The following is a 16,594-nucleotide window of genomic DNA, read 5'->3' as shown; positions in this document are numbered from 1 at the left end:
AGTTGAGGTGCATGTGAGTTCCTTTGAAATAAAAAAGGCTGAATATAAATGTAATGAACTGAGCAATCACTGAGGAACTGGAGTGGGCATTCCTTACAATGGGGGTGGGGAATTTGTGGCCCTCCAGAAGTTGTTAGGCTCCAAGTCCCATTAGTTCCAGCCAGCCTGGCCAATGATCGGTGAAGATGCAAGTTCTGGCCCTCCAGATCTAGGTCTACATGTTTCCTGCCCCTGCTTTTTGAGTTTAGAATGAGCTAAGAAGTCCTAACTCTTAGATGAAACAAGCTGCACATATTTTTTCTACAGATGTCCAGGGAAAGGGCTGTTATGGGGGAGGGAGATGACACAGGCACTGACAAGCTGATTCTCTGAGTTTCATACAGCACAGAATTCTTTGAAACTCAAACCTGAGTTCTTAATTTTTCTGAGACGATACGGAAATAAAGAAAAAAGGCTGAGAAGGAAAAATCCACAGAAATCCAACTGGGTATTCTTCTTAAAAATACTTGGCTTTTGAAGGGTTTTTTTTTTTTTTTTACTAAAACTAAGGTGGGAAAAGGAATCTATAGTACCAGTGGTATTTTAGTTTTCCCCACTGCAAGTGGTGGATGCAAAAATATTACAGGGGCACCTTTGGGGCATGGCCTCCTAACATTAATGGGTGTTGATGCATTCAAAGTATTCTTTCTGTTGATTTCCCAGGGCTACCTGTATGGTGCTCTTTACCTCAGAGAGCTCTGACTAGCCGATCAGTAGGTGGACAGTAAGTCTCAAATAGGTTGGAAAAAAGTAGGGGGTTTCCACACTCTGGAGGCCCCATGCCTGTAGAATAAAGGGTGGGAGTTGCTCTTTTCCTCCAAGCTAACAGAGGAAAGCTAGCCTACATTTGCAGCCTATTTTTTTCCTTCATGGCCAGTTCTGTACTAGCTCCCCTTTTCAGGAAAATTGGGTCAAACTTCCCATACAAATGTGATAAACAGGGTAGTACAGATTGCATTATCTCCCCATCAAACGAACGGGAGTCAATATGCCTACCTTCACCACGTGACTGCCACTAACTTAAAAAGAGCATGGAGTTTTACCTATTATTAAATAAGTGATGGGCACTGTGATAAAATGCTATTTTATTTTGTTGTTTGTATACATATTTGAGTGTTTGATTGCAGGTTTAATTTGCTTTAACAATTTCTATTAAAGGCAATGGTAAATTGGCAGGAGGGGGGAGTTATAATGTTGAGCTGTTTGAATGGTGTCATCTGATTGGCTGTTTCTTTTTCAGTTGAGAGTATAACTGTCCCTGGCTTTTCTTCGTGTGGTACATAAGGACTGGCTTTCAGTGGAGTAGGATTAGGGAATGTGGGATATAGATTTTTGGGGTGGTTAGATTTCCCTGGGAGATGGAAGGAGGTACATTTATTTCAACAACATGTATTAATTTATCTTTTACCTTATAAAGTTTTAAATTTTGTTGTTTTAAAACAATGCCTTGCTTGGTCTTATTTGTTGCCAAAGGTTTGTGACACACACACACAGCTTAAAGTTCCCTCTTAAAAAGTAAGAGGGTGGTGGCAGCGTAAGAGAGGTTGTTCATAGCGTCACAGAGGGTGGTGACACCACAGGCACCTTGTTATCATTGTGAATAGTTTTTTCCCTAGAGCAGGGCTGGGGAACCTGAAGACTAAAACATCTGGAGCAATACAACTCCTTATCTGCTCCAGCCATGCTGGCGAATGGTGAGGGATGATGGGAATTGCAATCCAACAACATCTGGAGGGCCGCATATTTCCTACTTCTGCCCTAGAGTGATCCCAGCCAGCACTGGTTGTGGAGGGTGCTTTCATATGAACTCACAAGCTAAGCAGCACAACTTCCTTTTGAGAGGTTGGGAGAGTTAGGATAAGCGAAACTTGCAGTATAATAATCTTCTTAAATAAAAGACCTTACTGCCCCTACTTCTACAAAGCAGAAACTGGCAAAGGCACAGACATGCTCACAGCCTCCCAAAACACCCCATTTGTGGGGCAAAGTAGCTGCACTCCTTGACATGTGGGGAAAGAGGTGCATGTCATGCACGGAGGGGGTTTGAAAGTTTTTACTACTGCCATTTTAAATGGCCATGTCATCTGCCTTATGCATGATAGGGAAACATTTCTCTCCCTCTCAAAATACTAGAACCCGAAGTCATCCCATGAAGCTGATTGGTGGGAGATCCAGGATAAATAAGAGGAAGTATTTCTTCATACAGTGCATAGTTAAATTATGGAACTCACTAGCACAAGATGTAATGGTGGCCACCAATTTGGATGGCTTTAAAAAAGGGGTTGGATAAATTCCCAGAGGCGGCAGCTATCAATGGTTACTAGCCCTGATGGTTGTGTGCTATCTCCAGTATTCAAGGCAGTAAGCCTTTGTGCATCAGTTGCTGGGGAACATGGGTGGGAGAATGCTGTTGCATCATGTTCTGCCTTGTTGGTCCCTGGCCGATGGCTGGTTGGCCACTGTGTGAACAGAGTGCTGGACTAGATTGACGCTTGGTCTGATCCAGCATGGCTCTTATGTCTCTTCCACGGAGTAAAAACCTGAAGCTGCAGCAGCATTAGGGTTTTCCTCTAGGGCTGTATAAGATTGTGGCCCAAACTCCTGCTGCCCTTTGGTTACTTTGCACGTCTGTCAAGAGCAACACAGATGAATGAGCAGTTCTTTTATTGGACAAACCAGCTGCATTACTGTTAACATTTGTGCCCTTTGGAATCAAACATATGGCCTGGCGGTATTGCATAACGATGTAGTCTTTTATAACAACTACACTCAACATCCCAGAGCAACACATCTTGCAGAAAATATTTTTTACCTTTTCAAGCACCTTTCTAGCTGTCATAGCAATCAGACTTACAATATATTTTAAAAACAAAAACCTACTGGCAAGACGGATTTCAGTGCTTGTGGATTCAATTCAATAGGGCGGCAACATTTATCACAAGCACTCGCAAAAACCGGGGGGGGGGGGGGGAAATAGGATTCACAGAAGACCAAATTGAAATTGCAGCTTAGATTTCTAGTGTGTTAAGGCCAATGCAAACCCTGTTGAATGCCTTGGCTGTGATAAAGCATGCCTCTTTAACATTAGGAGGCGGATTTGTATTTTTATCATTTTGCTCTATTAAAAGGCTTGCCATGGCTACATGAAAATAGTCAAAATAAACTATAACCTACCAGTAATTCACCTGGCATTGAGACCTTTAAGTCAGACCTGGACAACTTGTGATCCAGCAATTCAAATGCACCACATGGTATGGTTGCCTGGCAACCCCTTCTATTACAGTTCAACAGCACATAGCCCAAACAGGAGGCTTGATTAGTCCTTTGTAGTCTGTCATATATGGCTAGTGGACTGTGTTTAGCTTGTGGAGTCACAAGTTGTGCAGGCTGTTTTTAAGTTAAAGAAAGAAGAACTCTGTTGACATTAGAGTTCAACTAAAGCCACAGTTTTCTTGAGTTGTAGCAGACCGACCAGTTTCTATGACACTAATGATCTGTGTTGAATCACAAGGTTCTGAACAAAACCACCTTTTAAAAAAAAAGTTTAGCTAAAGGCAATTAGAGCAAAGTCCACACCAAGTCTGTTTTCAGTTCTTGATTTTCCTACCTTTTGCCTCAGAATCTGACTGGCCAGATTCCTTAGTCTTCATCCAACAAATCCTGGCCATCTGGAGTACCATAGAGATCTTGCTTATGTCAACCTAAAGGGTTGCTGTTTATTCCCCTAGGCCAGGACCAAGAGGTATTTGTGAACACCTCTGGAATCATTTTTCAAGCTTCCCTACTGACTGCTTTCCCCTACCTGCAAACCCCAAGGCTGAGTTTTAAAGTCTTGGTAGGCTGAAAAAGAAGCAGGTACAAAAATTGCTAAGGTGAAAATCTCAGGAAGGAAAAATAGCATGCGCATGCCGCAGGCAATTTCTCTTAGTGACACCACTTGTACCAAACAACCAAACTTTTTCTTTATGCTCAAGTGTGGTGAAAAATGCACTGTGGAGATACAGTGGGACGACCTCTTGATGGGGCAACTCACAAAATAACACCAAGGAAGCACATGAACGGGCGGTGGGCTGTGCCCTGAAACTATTCCAAAGCCCTTTGGGGATGATTATTCTTTGGATGCTTCACAACACATCACAAGTTTATCACCGAGGCGCCATCTCCTCAATCCGATTCAGATGACTTTGATTTAGAAGATTTGTGCTTTCTCTTCTTCTTCTTTTTCTTTTCTTTCTTTTTTCTCTTTTTCTTATGTTTTTCATGACACTCCGAAGAACTGGAACTCTTGCTGCTGCTGCTGCTAACTTCCTCTGAAGTGGAGTCCTCAAGGAGTTGCTTCAACTGTTGTATCCTAAATAAATGCAGAAATGACCAACATAAAATAAAATTCTCCCTTTTGCTTGGACGGTCAAATTGCTTGTTGTTTTTACTTGGCTATTCGCCTTGAAATGGAAACACAGTAACCACATTATGCCATAGAATGGTGAAGGTGTTTTCCCTCAAATTGGCACTTCATTCTGGAATGATCATCATTAACTAGGAGCTAGACAAATGTAATGGCTCTCATGGCAAATGTCAGGATGAGGCCTGGTCTCCCTGCTGTGGATTCTGAATCAGACTCTGAGGCTGAAAAAAAAAGATGAACCAAGATAGGAATTGGGGAAGGAAATTCTCCAGGAGTCAAGGAGGAATCTTCCCAGGAGCTTATCAAACAGGAGTTCCAGACTAAAAAATCATCTTCTCCCTCCCCCCACCAGGAACTCAGTCTTTGTCGGAAGGGGTGGGAGCATCGGAATAGACACATCATAGAGTCTGCCACAGTGTCAAGCAGGCAGAGTTGAGGCGGTCCACCAAACTACCCACACAGCAGAGGTTACAGCTTGAAGACCCGCCCTGAAAGAGGGGTCTGGTAAAAATCTGTTAGGCCTGGTGGGAAACCATCAATTTGGCTGATAGCCTTGCTTTGTTAATCTAATTAAGCTTAAAGGATAGCTCCTAGCATCCACACTGCCTTTAGATGTGAAGAGGTGTCTGTTTTGTTGTCTCACATCTTGATGGGAGGGCTTGGAATCATGACAGTGAACTGCGGGTTTGAAATTTCCCTGGCTGAAGTATCACCAGGTACTCTTGCCAAACCACAGTCTCAGCCTCAACTGCCTAATCTGGGGATAATACCCACTGAGCTTTCTTTCTTTTTTTTTACTTATTCATTGTAAGGATGATATCTGGGGTTAGATTCAGAAACTGCCTTCTGCAAGAGGTAGAACTCTGGTCACCTGATGTCCCTCCGCCCAGTTTTGGGGATCCCTCCCACCCACAGCTCACCCCATTCAGTAGAATCCCCTGACTCTCTATGTAGCATTTTCAGGGGGCTGGAAGGGCTGCTGTGGGAAAGAGAGGGAGAGGAAGTCCACTTCTACCAGTGCAGTTGATTTAGATTAAATCTTGATCCATTCCTGTATATGAAGTGCTTCGAACACTAAGTGCCACTGTTGTTGTTATATTAATAATAGATGCTATTATTAATATTAAAACAGAACCAGACTTACCGCATTTCCTTCTCATGGCGTTTGTTTTCCCTTATTATATCGTACATGGGGTCTTCGTGTGCCTTGAAAATAAAATCAACAGCGTAACGTCTTACAATCCTGTGTTTTTAAACAATCCTTGTTATCAAAAAACCACTGCATTCCCTAGGGACGTAAGCAAAGGTCTAGCCAGCCTATCTTAGGCCAACACAATCGTGCACAATCATCAGTGGTGGTTTTGTCCATATAAACTGCTGTCCCCCAATTTCTGGAGTGAGATGGAGAGAACAACCTGCATGTAGGTTGGCAGGGAAGCCACTTAACATGTACAAAAGTTCAGATGTCACATTTCCACAGAAATCTGTGCATCCGGATGACTTTCCAGAAATGAATCCATGCTTGAAATGTAACACGTGAATCGGCCTTAGTCCTTCCCGAGTCAAAGGTCTGGTTCGTCTCTCATCCACGTTAATGCAATACTTCCAGGATTTGTTCAAACAGAGTTTCTCATTACCAAAGTGAATTGATCCTGCTTGGTAGTCAGAGCTTAAACTACCATTTCCTGTGGTTTATCATACTGAGATTCTTACGCCTGAACTGGGCCAAAGAGAAAATGAGTTTGCTATTATATACCTCATTTCTAACTCTTCTGAACCTTGAATGCCAAAAATGAATGTGATGGTGTATTCAAAATTTAGAATTAAGTATAAAGCAATATAACAGTTTCAGGTTTTCTCATGTGGTCATTCACAGTTGTAATGCTGACCTGAATTTTCTGGGTTTTAGTTTTGCCAAAATGACTGGACACAGAATGTCTACTTCTGATGCCTAGATCAACCCCAAATGCATAATTAGCAGGACACACTCTAAAGTTATACTAGGTTAAAACGATCACTTACCTGGTCACTTGTGATGAGTATGAATTGCCCCCTCACAACCAAGTATGGAAGCTGTACAAAAGCTGGTTTCCTTGTGGGGAGGAGTTAGGCCTGTGCAAACCTCAGGCCTCGGATTCGGAAATTCGAATCACAGAGGCCATTTTATGACTGATCCGCCATTTTCTTGCACAGGCCTAGGCCCCCATACAGCCTACAACTCCCAGTATGCAGTGCCTGGGAGGGCTGTACTTACCAGGGCTTAAGATCAGAGGAAATACATGAATTTGCTGCCACCATTGCCAGCTCCTCCGTGCAATCGTCAGCTTCCCAGGACGATCGGCTGCTTCGGGGGGAAACAGATGGCTGCAGGGCACCTGCAGAAGTCATGGGGACCCCTCCAGGGTCAATGGAGTCTTTTGGATTGCGGCAGCAGGGGCTGATCGTGCTGGGAAGCCGGCGACTGTGCGAAGGAGCTGGTGATGGCAGCAGCAAAGTCATGTATTTCCTCTGATCTTGGGCCCTCGTAAGTAAAGCCCTCCCAGGCACTGCATGCTGGGAGTTGTAGGCTGTATGGGGGCCTTGGTCTGTGGAAGATCCGTCATAAAATGGCCTCCGTGATTTGGATTTCCAAATCCAAGGCCCGAGGCTTGCACAGGCCTAGTTGTTGTTTTTTAGGCCCAGGGGTCAAATACAGGGTTGGGTGGTCAAGTGGACCCAACTGGGTGGGCTAAGAAACATTTTTATGGACTAGAAACTTTTGTGGCTTTATATGCAAGGTACAGAGTACTCATAAATAAATATTTAGAAAGAATAAGAACACAAGCTAAACATGTTGGCAACTAGACAAAAGGCAGGTGTCAATGCTCAAAGTATGTTTCTGTTCAATGTCATTTAACTCCATTTAATGCTATTTCCCCTCATGCAGTTCAATCGCAGCTTTTAAAGCTCAACTAAAAACTTTTCTTTTTCCTAAAGCTTTTAAAACTTGATGTTGTGCGGACTTTATACTGTTAGTTTTACCCTACCCTGTGCCTGCTTACCCTACCCTGTGCCTGTTGGCATTCTCTTCCCCTCCTTATTGTTTTACTATGATTTTATTAGATTGTAAGCCTATGCGGCAGGGCCTTGCTATTTACTGTTTTACTCTGTACAGCACCATGTACATTGATGGTGCTATATAAATAAATAATAATAATAATAAATAATAATGCAAATAGGGCTTGTTTTTTCATGCAAGCAACAGCTAGAAAAGATATGAAGTTACTTTGATGTGATGTGGAGGATACTTGTGGTCATTTAAAAAAAAGAGAAAAAAAGAAAAATCAGAAGAAAATTCAATGCACTGAGCCAAGGCTCCAGTTGGGATGTTACACCAGTGTCTGGGGGCAAATCGTGAATTATTTAACCCATGAACTGCAGGGACGTGCGATGTGCCTGAGCCGCCCGTGAGTCACTTCCTGTTTCCGTTAACAACCCTGAAATGCCACTTGAGGACATATTGGCAAGGTGTCAAGTTCACATGGTGGACATTTCTTTCTTGAGGTCATTTTGCTTCCAGTTGGTATTACAGGGTATGAAAAGGGAAATATGACCGTTTCTTCTAACCATAGCTTTCCTTTATTAAAATGGCAAATTATCTGATGTTTCCTTCAATATTTCAAGTTTTTTATAATATGTATGTGATCCTGGGTATTTTGTTACACTGGTAAAAGCTCATAGGTCACAACAGTACACTGGGAAAAGAGCTCCTGCAACCCATCTTAATCCAATTTTGCAAGTGGATCAGGCTATTAGTTTAAAAGACAGATAAGCTTAAAGGATTTGTCCATTGGGGAAGAGCTACACATTATCTTGCGGGGCTGTAGAAAGCATTTGTGTGTGGGAGGGTAGTGGGAATTTCTCCATGGGAACTTGTTGAAAATAAATAAAAAAATAGACGGACCAAGTGCTTATCCCCTCCTGCACCCACCAATTCTCTCCTGTAAACCCTCCTTCCAGGCTCTTTTCCCCATATCTGGGCTTACTTTCAGTTTGTACACAACTGGGGATATATATATATATATATATATATATATATATATATATATATATATATATATGGCAATCGATGGGGGGCAGGGGGACATTAAACAGCAGCAAATTATTTGTTGTTTAATTTATTATTTTAGTTTAACTGTTAGGGAGAGAGAGAAGCCCTTCTGGGATTTTCTGCCTCAGGTGCCAAAATAATTTACTTGGTAGTATGGCCATACACCTGGACTGGGGTGGAGGCATGCCATTTGGTGCTTTCCCTCTGGTAGGGTGACCATATGAAAAGGAGGACAGGGCTACTGTATCTTTAAGAGTTGCATAGAAAAGGGAATTTCAGCAGGTGTCATTTGTATGTATGGAGAACCTGGTGAAATTCCCTCTTCTTCACAAGAGTTAAAGTTTCAGGAGCTATACTAGAGTGACCAGATTTAAAAGAGGGCAGGGCACCTGCAGCTTTAACTGTTGTGATGAAGAGGAAATTTCACCAGGTTCCCCATATACACAAATGACACCTGCTGAAATTCCCTTTTCAATACAACTGTTAAAGATACAGGAGCCCTGTCCTCCTTTTCATATGGCCACCCTACCTCAGGCAGAAAAATATCATGGGCCAGCCCTGAGCTTGGGGAAGGGGGCCACCATTTGCAAGGGACAATCAGTGGGTGGGGAAAGAATTAAGCAACCCCTCTCTGCTGATTCTCTCCTGAGCGTGCCTCCGCTCAAGCCCCACAATAGCACTGGGCAGAAGTTGTCAAGTTCCCTCATAACATTTAGTTTTTCCCTCAGATTGAAAGAAGTAAAAACAACAGACACAATAACTTAATACAATTTCCAAAATGATTCTTCAAAACTGATACTGTAATATTTCACTTACTACTCTGAATTGTTCTAGCTTCTGATTGCCTTTAATGAAGAATGGACATTCCTTATCCCCTGTTCGGTGTCCATAGCGTTTACATCTCCAGCCTTGAGAAGAAAATAAGATAACAATCCTCTTTAAGAACTTTTAAATATGGTTTTCTGCACCAGAAAAGAAAGAAAAACTTCAGTTATCTTTTTAAACAACAACAACACAATATCTCAGGCATTCTTGACTTTTGTTAAGAATAGAACTATTTGTTGTTTTCCCTCAGGGGACTGAAGAGTGTCCTAATCTTGCCCCCTGAAGGAAGGAAAATTAAGCATGGGGATAAGCAAAACAAAGACTTCCAGCTCCCTCTATAAATCTTAGAGCAGGGGTGGGGGGTTGGACTACAACTCCCACTATCCTTGACCATGTTGGCTGGGGCTGATGAGAGTTAGAGTCCAATAACTGGAGGGCCACAGGTTCCCCATTCCTGGTTTAGACTGTCCCCTTTGCCAGGAGAAGCAGAACAACAGTGCAGTTCTATGCATGATTACTCAGAAGTAGGTCCCATGGAGTTCAATGGAACTCACTCTCAGATATACCGCTATGGGGCCTTATATAAATGTAATAAATAAATAGGTATAGGATTGTAGCCTCACAATGCAATCCTAGACAAATTTGTTCAGAGTTAAGTCTGAATGAGTTCAATTGGGCTTGTTCCCAGGTAAGTAGGCACAGGGTTGCAGTCTAAATCATACAAATATATTTAATGTGAATCATTTATACAGGCTACAGAATTTAGCTTTCTTTGCTAGAATGTTAATTTGGTGAGAGGTGGAGAGTGAGAAAAGACACAGTAGCCACAGTCCTGTTCCAAACCTACATTGAATTGGATCCAGATTTAATCATACTTAGAATAGATCCATTGAAATCAATGGGACTTAAATTAGGCATGAGGAAAAGGAAAGGAACCTCTCGTGCAAAGCACTTGAGTCATTACTGACTCCTAGAGGGACGCCTGCTTTCGCTGACATTTTCTTGGCAGACTTTGTAGCGGGGTGGTTTGCCATTGCCTTCCCCAGTCGCAGTTACCTTTCCCCCAGCTAGCTGGGTACTCATTTTACAGAGCTCGGAAGGATGAAGGCTGAGTCGACCTGAGCTGGCTGCCTGAGAACCAGCTTCCACTGGGATCGAACTCAGGCCGTGGGGAGAGTTTCGGCTGCAGTAACTGCCGCTTACCACTCTGTGCCAAACGAGGCTCTAAGTTAGTCACGACTCACTTAAATTCTACTGGTCAATAAGTCTACTCTATGTATGACTTAATCTCTATCGACCCTTTTTCAGCAAAGCCTTTCCTAAACCATCCTAGACCTCCTTTCTGCAGATCTGTTGACTCCTGACTCCATACTGCAGCCTCACTACATCTCTCCAGCCCGTCTTAGCTATCTTGCATCTATACTCTCTGGGTAAGAGCTGTTTCAACACACTCCTTGACAGCTAACTAGCCTGGCAGCTCGTTTTGAGCATTTGTACTCCTTGTCAATCAGTACCTCAGATTTCACAATGCATGATACTCCTGGGCCTACATTCCCCACTCCCACCCCCAATTCCCTAGATGCTGTAAAGAAATTTATTTATGTTATTTATAAAAGCATTTTTATATTCCTTTTTGGTCCTAACAAGGGCCCTCAAAGCAGCTTTCATAACAAGAAAACAAACAAAACGGCCTTAAATAACAAAAATTAAAACTAAGGTCTTAAAAGGAAAAAGAACAGAGCAAAACTCTTCAATCTTGTATTAAAAACCAAGACGAATAGAAATGCTTTCACTACCCACCGAAATGTCTTAAGAAATGGCACTAGTCTCACTGTTTTTGGGAGGGAATTTCTGTGGGGTGCTGCCACAGGAAAGACCCTGCCTCACATTGTCACCAACTAAATGTCTTTTAGTGGTGCGACAAATAACAGAGTCTACAAAATCTAGATACTCTCCTCACTTACATTGCATAACTTTGACCTCTTTCCCTAGTGGCATCCAAAGGCCTCTTGTGGGAGCATGTGCTAGGAATTCTCGTGCATTTTCATTTCCAGGTACATCAGGAATGCAGTCCTCCGGTTTAGTCTCATCTTCCTGTATAATAAAAATTAAAATAAAGCTGTGAAAATAAAGCAGTTGGCAAAAGACTTCTCTCTGCGAGAAGCTCAGTAGATGCATATTGGTTCAAACTCTGACCTACAGGCAAATGTTAACCACATGGTAGCCACAAATAAACTCACCTCATGGGAATGCAAATCACACAGGGAGCTTAGTGATAACTCGAGAGACATTAAAAAGTACTTTTAAAATAGGTTTGTTGAATTTTTAGAAAGAAAACCTTTACAACCTTCCAACATACCTTAATTAGCCCTGGAGGAAGTTTCTCATAGCTGAAAAACAGATCAAAATATAACATTTTTAGAAAACTTTTAAACAAGGCAAAATATTAAACTGAAACAAAAACAGGGGAAGGCTTCTTTTCTTCAAAACGTACCTTGTTGCTCAATGCTTTCACTTTCCCTGCTTGAACCCCCTCCTCTCTCTCTCTCTCTCTCTCTCTCTCTCTCTCACACACACACACACACACACACACAAACACACACACACAACACCAAGCAGATTGAGACTACAATCCGTTCAAGATGCTGCCAGTGATGTTTCAAATGAGCCCAAAAAAGGTACCCTCTGACAAATTAGAGTTCAGTCTGATCTCAACCTGATTCTGGCTAAGAAGGACAGCTTCAAGATACTACTTCATAGCAATACCTTATTTGTCAAAAATATAAAGCTTTCTCTCCTTGAAACTGCAGTTGCTTTCTAAACAAATAGCATCACAGTTTATTTTGTCCACTTTGACGCTACTGATAAATGTCATCAGCTTTTCTAACTGCAACATCAACCTAGGTTTTCAACACTGACAGGCAGTGGCTCTCTGGGGTTTCAGGCAGGAGTTTTTCCAGCCCTCCCTGGAGATTCCAGGGATCGAACTTGGGACCTGTGCTTGACCAGTGAGCTATGGCCCCTCCCTAAACTTGGAAGGTAGTGTATCCCTTAGAAAAACTTTGGTAAATGCCCTAACAGCCTGCCACCAATGCTTACAGGGGTTTGGGACATCCGGGAAGCCTTGAGCCCAGTGCTTCTCTTTCTTGTACAAAAATAACAATAGTTAAGCACTACATGGCATTGAGTAGACAGAGTGCTTCTCTAAATGAGTGATTCATTGCACACTCATAATTGGCCACTCATAGATGTTTGCAGGTCCATTACATTACATCACCGTCCAGGACAGCTCCCATGCTATCCCCCAGTAATCTCGCTTTTAAAAGATCAGAGATAATGTGGTATTTAAAGTTATCACTGGGATATTTCAGGATCCCTCCAGTGTGTAAAGTTGGCATTGCGCTATAATTCCACTACTAGATGCAGCTGTTTCAGTAAACACAATGGAACCTTGTAGAGAAGGAAAGTTTTCAATTCAAAATCACATGGCCATGCATAAAGGAGCATTTTATGAATGTGGAAAGACTGCAGAGGACGAAAGCCCCAGTAAGGCTGCCGGATTTTTCCTATGTGTAGAGAAGCAGAGTCACAATATTAGGTAGTGTAGAATTGTAAAGGTAGACATGATTGCTTTAAGGTTGGACTCGATGGCCTTGTAGGCCCCTTCCAACTCTACTACTCTATGATTGTGGTGTATAAAAGGATGCATGGGGTGGGGAGAAGTTTTTCTCCACCTCATCATATTGGAACCCAGGGTCATCCCCATAAAACTGAACGATGAGGGATTCAGGACCGCCAAAGGAAATAGTTCTTCACACAGTGCATAAATGACTGAATTTGCTTCCTCAAAATATGGTGACAGCCACAAACCTAGATGGCTTTAAAGGTGGATTAGATAAACTCATTGAGAATAAGACCCTCAATGGCTACTAATCATCATGGAGATATATATAACCTCCAGGATCAGAGGAGGCCTGGCTCTGTTTACCACTTTCTAGGGAGCACAAGTGAGAGGACGATATCGTACTCAAGTCCTGCTTCCCACTGATATCTGGTTGCCCATTGTGGGGAACAGGATGGACTAGGTAGGCCTTTGGTCTGATCTTTGTATTCCCCCACCCCCAAATACCTCTTAGAAATATTTGAATGGTGAGATTTGTTCATATCCATTCAGTTTATGGCTAACCATCATATTTAAGGATGGGAAAGATTTTCTCCTGGGGGGGTCTGATTGATGGGTGTCTCTTGGTTCTTTCTCTTCCTTTGCAGGGCCATGCAGGAACCTAGGAAGCTGCCTTATACTGAGTCAGACACTTGGTCCATCTAGCCCAGTATTGTCGACACTGACTGGCAGCAACAGTTTCCCAACATTTCAGGTAGGGTTTTTTCCTGCCCTACTTGGAAATGATGAGGATCAAACCTGGGACCTTCTGCATCCAAAGCATGTGCTCTACCACTGAGCCACGGAAACAACATGTCTTGCATGAGCCATTTGGCGATGACCAGTTGCTCTGCAATGACCTTTCTATAGTGCCTTGCTCCACACACAGAGAGCTTTGGCTATTGGGCGGTATAAAAATGAAATAAATAAATGCTTGTGGAATAGGATGGCTTGAATTGGGTGGCTGATTAAGAATGGGATGCGGGGGGCAGGGGCATGACGGATGCTCCCAAACCTTGAGTTGCTTTTTTCTGTTCCTCCATAATCCTTCTTCCTCAATAATCCTATGGTTTGTAATAACAAACTCCCCAACAGTTGTACATCCCTAATCCTGGGAGGAACCAGAGCCAGTGTGGTGTAAACAGAGCATTGGATTTGGACTGGGAGATCCAGGTTAAAATCTTCACTCAGAGGCTATAAAGCTGACTTGCTCGGCTTGGGCCAGCTGCTTTCTCTCAGCCTAGCCTACCTCAAAAGGTTGGTGTGAGAATAACTAACTGGGGGGTGGGATCTGCGCCCCCCTGAGCTTCTCCGAGGATGGGACTGCAAGAAACAGACAGCGAGAGTCGCCTTACAAGGACTCCAGGTGCTGGATCTGTTGAATCTGCTGCACTTCGCGTTTCTTCCTCTTCTGCTCCTTCCGCCCCTGCCCTTTACCGCCCCCGCTGGAGCTGCTGCTCGGCTGGGACTCGCTGTGGCTCCGGTGCCGCTTGCGGCTGCTGCTGCTGCCGCTGCTTCGGGCCTCCTCTCGTCTGCTGCCCTGAGACATGGTGGGAAAGCGCGGGCTGCAGGAGAGAGCCGAGGCGCCACGGCCAGCCAGCCGGGATCAGCCCGCCACGCCGAGCTCAGCCGCCGCTTGGCCTGCCTCTCGCTTTCACTTCCAGGCGGAGGTGAAGCAGGCACTTCCTCCGGGCAGCCGGGCCTCCCGCCACCGAGGCAGCGCCCCCCTCCTTCTCCTCCTCCAACTCAGCGGGACGGAGGGGGGACTTTTCTCCCAGGGCAGAAGCTGCAGGAAAGAAAAAGAAGAAGAAGAAAAGGAATTAATTGGAGCTGGGCAGGCACTTTCCACTGATTTAGGGTCCAGTAAATCAAGAAATCCCTTTTAGCCTCTGCACAAACGCTATGAATCTGCGTTAACAGGCGGTGGCTTCGTCGGGGGGAGCGTTGTGACTTCGGCTGTGTGTGTGTGTGTTTTGGAGCCGTGCTGTAACTCCATAGCAATGTAAGCCTCACTGCAGAAGTGCCGCTAGGGAATTTTAGACCCTGGAGGTACTGATTTTAAGATGGCCACGTGTATTGCTTTAGTTGTGAAGCACAAACTTTGGCTTCTTCCCCGCGTGTTTGTACATGCTTGATATGTTTTGGGGGGAAGGGGGAGCCTGTTTGCCAACCCTGGTTTTTTTTAAAAAAACTAACCAACCCTTTGAGCCTGTGCAGTTTCGAATTTGAAACTTGCCACAGTCGCAGCATCAGAATTACAGCCATAATTAAAATGGTCTTTGTTTCTGCCGCCCTGATGCTAAACATATTTACGTGGCAATCAGCACTATTTGGTAAGAATAATAAAATGAGCATCTGTACATGTTATGGGACATATACATGCCCGGTTGGCCACCCCAACTATAAAATGATTTTTAAAAAGCAGAAAGGGTACTGCAGCAAATAGGGTCAGCCCCTGGTGGGCTCCCCAATGCCAGCCCAAGTACTGGTGCCAGGTCGGTTTGCCACAGCCCCCACCCCCTGCCACATTTGAGTGGTCATTTGTGGGCCCTGAACTTTGGCTCCAAGGTCCAGCTCTGGCTGCCCCACTGGAACTCAGTGGTTTCTTTCCCAGGAAACATGCACGGGATTTGCTCATGAAAGGATATGAGGGCATAAGGCCTATCTGGAAGATAGTCTACCTAGAGGTGCCCTGTTCCTCACTGCTCTGTCTTTGGGTCAGGGCCTTTTTTTCCTGTCTGTTTACTCCAGGCATATTCTAAGGCTGCAGCTGCATTACCCCCCACCCCTCCTCAAAAAAGGAGGGAGAGTAAGAAAGCATGGGTTGGTTTTACATCTGGCACTGGCAGTGCCTGGACTTAATTTGTGTCAGGGCTCAGTCCCGCATCTGTTTCCAATACCAGATCTTAACTCTGGAGTATAAGAAGTATCCCTGAATAAATGAAAGCATTTCCTCACATTTGCAAAAACTACCAGAGGGATAGCAAAGCAGTTAGTCTGCTGCAGCAAAAACAACAGTCATGTATCATCTTAATACTAGCCAGTTTGTAATGGCATGAGCTTTTGGTGACTAAGAATCTGTTTTGTATGATGAAGTGGACTCTAGTTCACACACACAAAAAGTATGCCGTAACATACTGGTTGGTATTTAAGGTGCTGCAGGAGATGTTGTTTTTCCTCACCATTGAGTACATAAGGGGATTGGGGACAGATTTCCAGACTGGAAGATGTTATTTCCACACAGACATCAATCCCACTGTTTTGTTCCCATGTAATTAAACACCGGCCACTGTGCAACCAAGCCCAAGTGCAGTCTTGAACTGAACCAGTGTTGTCATATGTCACCCTGTTGCTGTTCTCACTGCAATCCTTCCTCCAGTTTCCTGCCACCGTGGAATCTCTAGTGCTGACATAGCTTTTCTTATAAACTATGTTGACATTTTGTAACAACGTAACAGTTTTAAGAAATGCTTTCTATTTAAAATGTATAGTTTTTTTAGCCTGAAATTCCATTCTGCTTATAACTTTAAGAAATGTGGAATTGAGAATTGTATTATTTGGCACCAAGGTCCCA

At 43.6% G+C, this 16,594-nt stretch overlaps 1 protein-coding gene across 1 annotated transcript; it reads right to left on the bottom strand.

Annotated features, from left to right (window-relative positions):
• Positions 1–2,686: 2,686 nt before the first annotated feature.
• RP9 (RP9 pre-mRNA splicing factor) lies at positions 2,687–14,925 on the bottom strand. The gene is made up of 6 exons (XM_063129710.1): positions 14,376–14,925; positions 11,719–11,749; positions 11,324–11,453; positions 9,351–9,442; positions 5,589–5,650; positions 2,687–4,390 (listed from the first exon to the last, which is right to left on the bottom strand). The coding sequence occupies exons 1-6, from the start codon at positions 14,567–14,569 to the stop codon at positions 4,204–4,206; spliced, it is 696 nt and encodes a 231-aa protein (XP_062985780.1). The 5' UTR covers positions 14,570–14,925; the 3' UTR covers positions 2,687–4,203.
• Between the last annotated feature and the right edge of the window lie 1,669 nt (positions 14,926–16,594).

Source organism: Elgaria multicarinata, chromosome 1 (assembly GCF_023053635.1).
Source record: "Elgaria multicarinata webbii isolate HBS135686 ecotype San Diego chromosome 1, rElgMul1.1.pri, whole genome shotgun sequence".
In the NCBI taxonomy this organism is placed as follows: Eukaryota; Metazoa; Chordata; class Lepidosauria; order Squamata; family Anguidae; genus Elgaria; species Elgaria multicarinata.
Note: the sequence above shows the minus strand (reverse complement) of the source record. Positions and strands in the feature narration are given on the sequence as shown.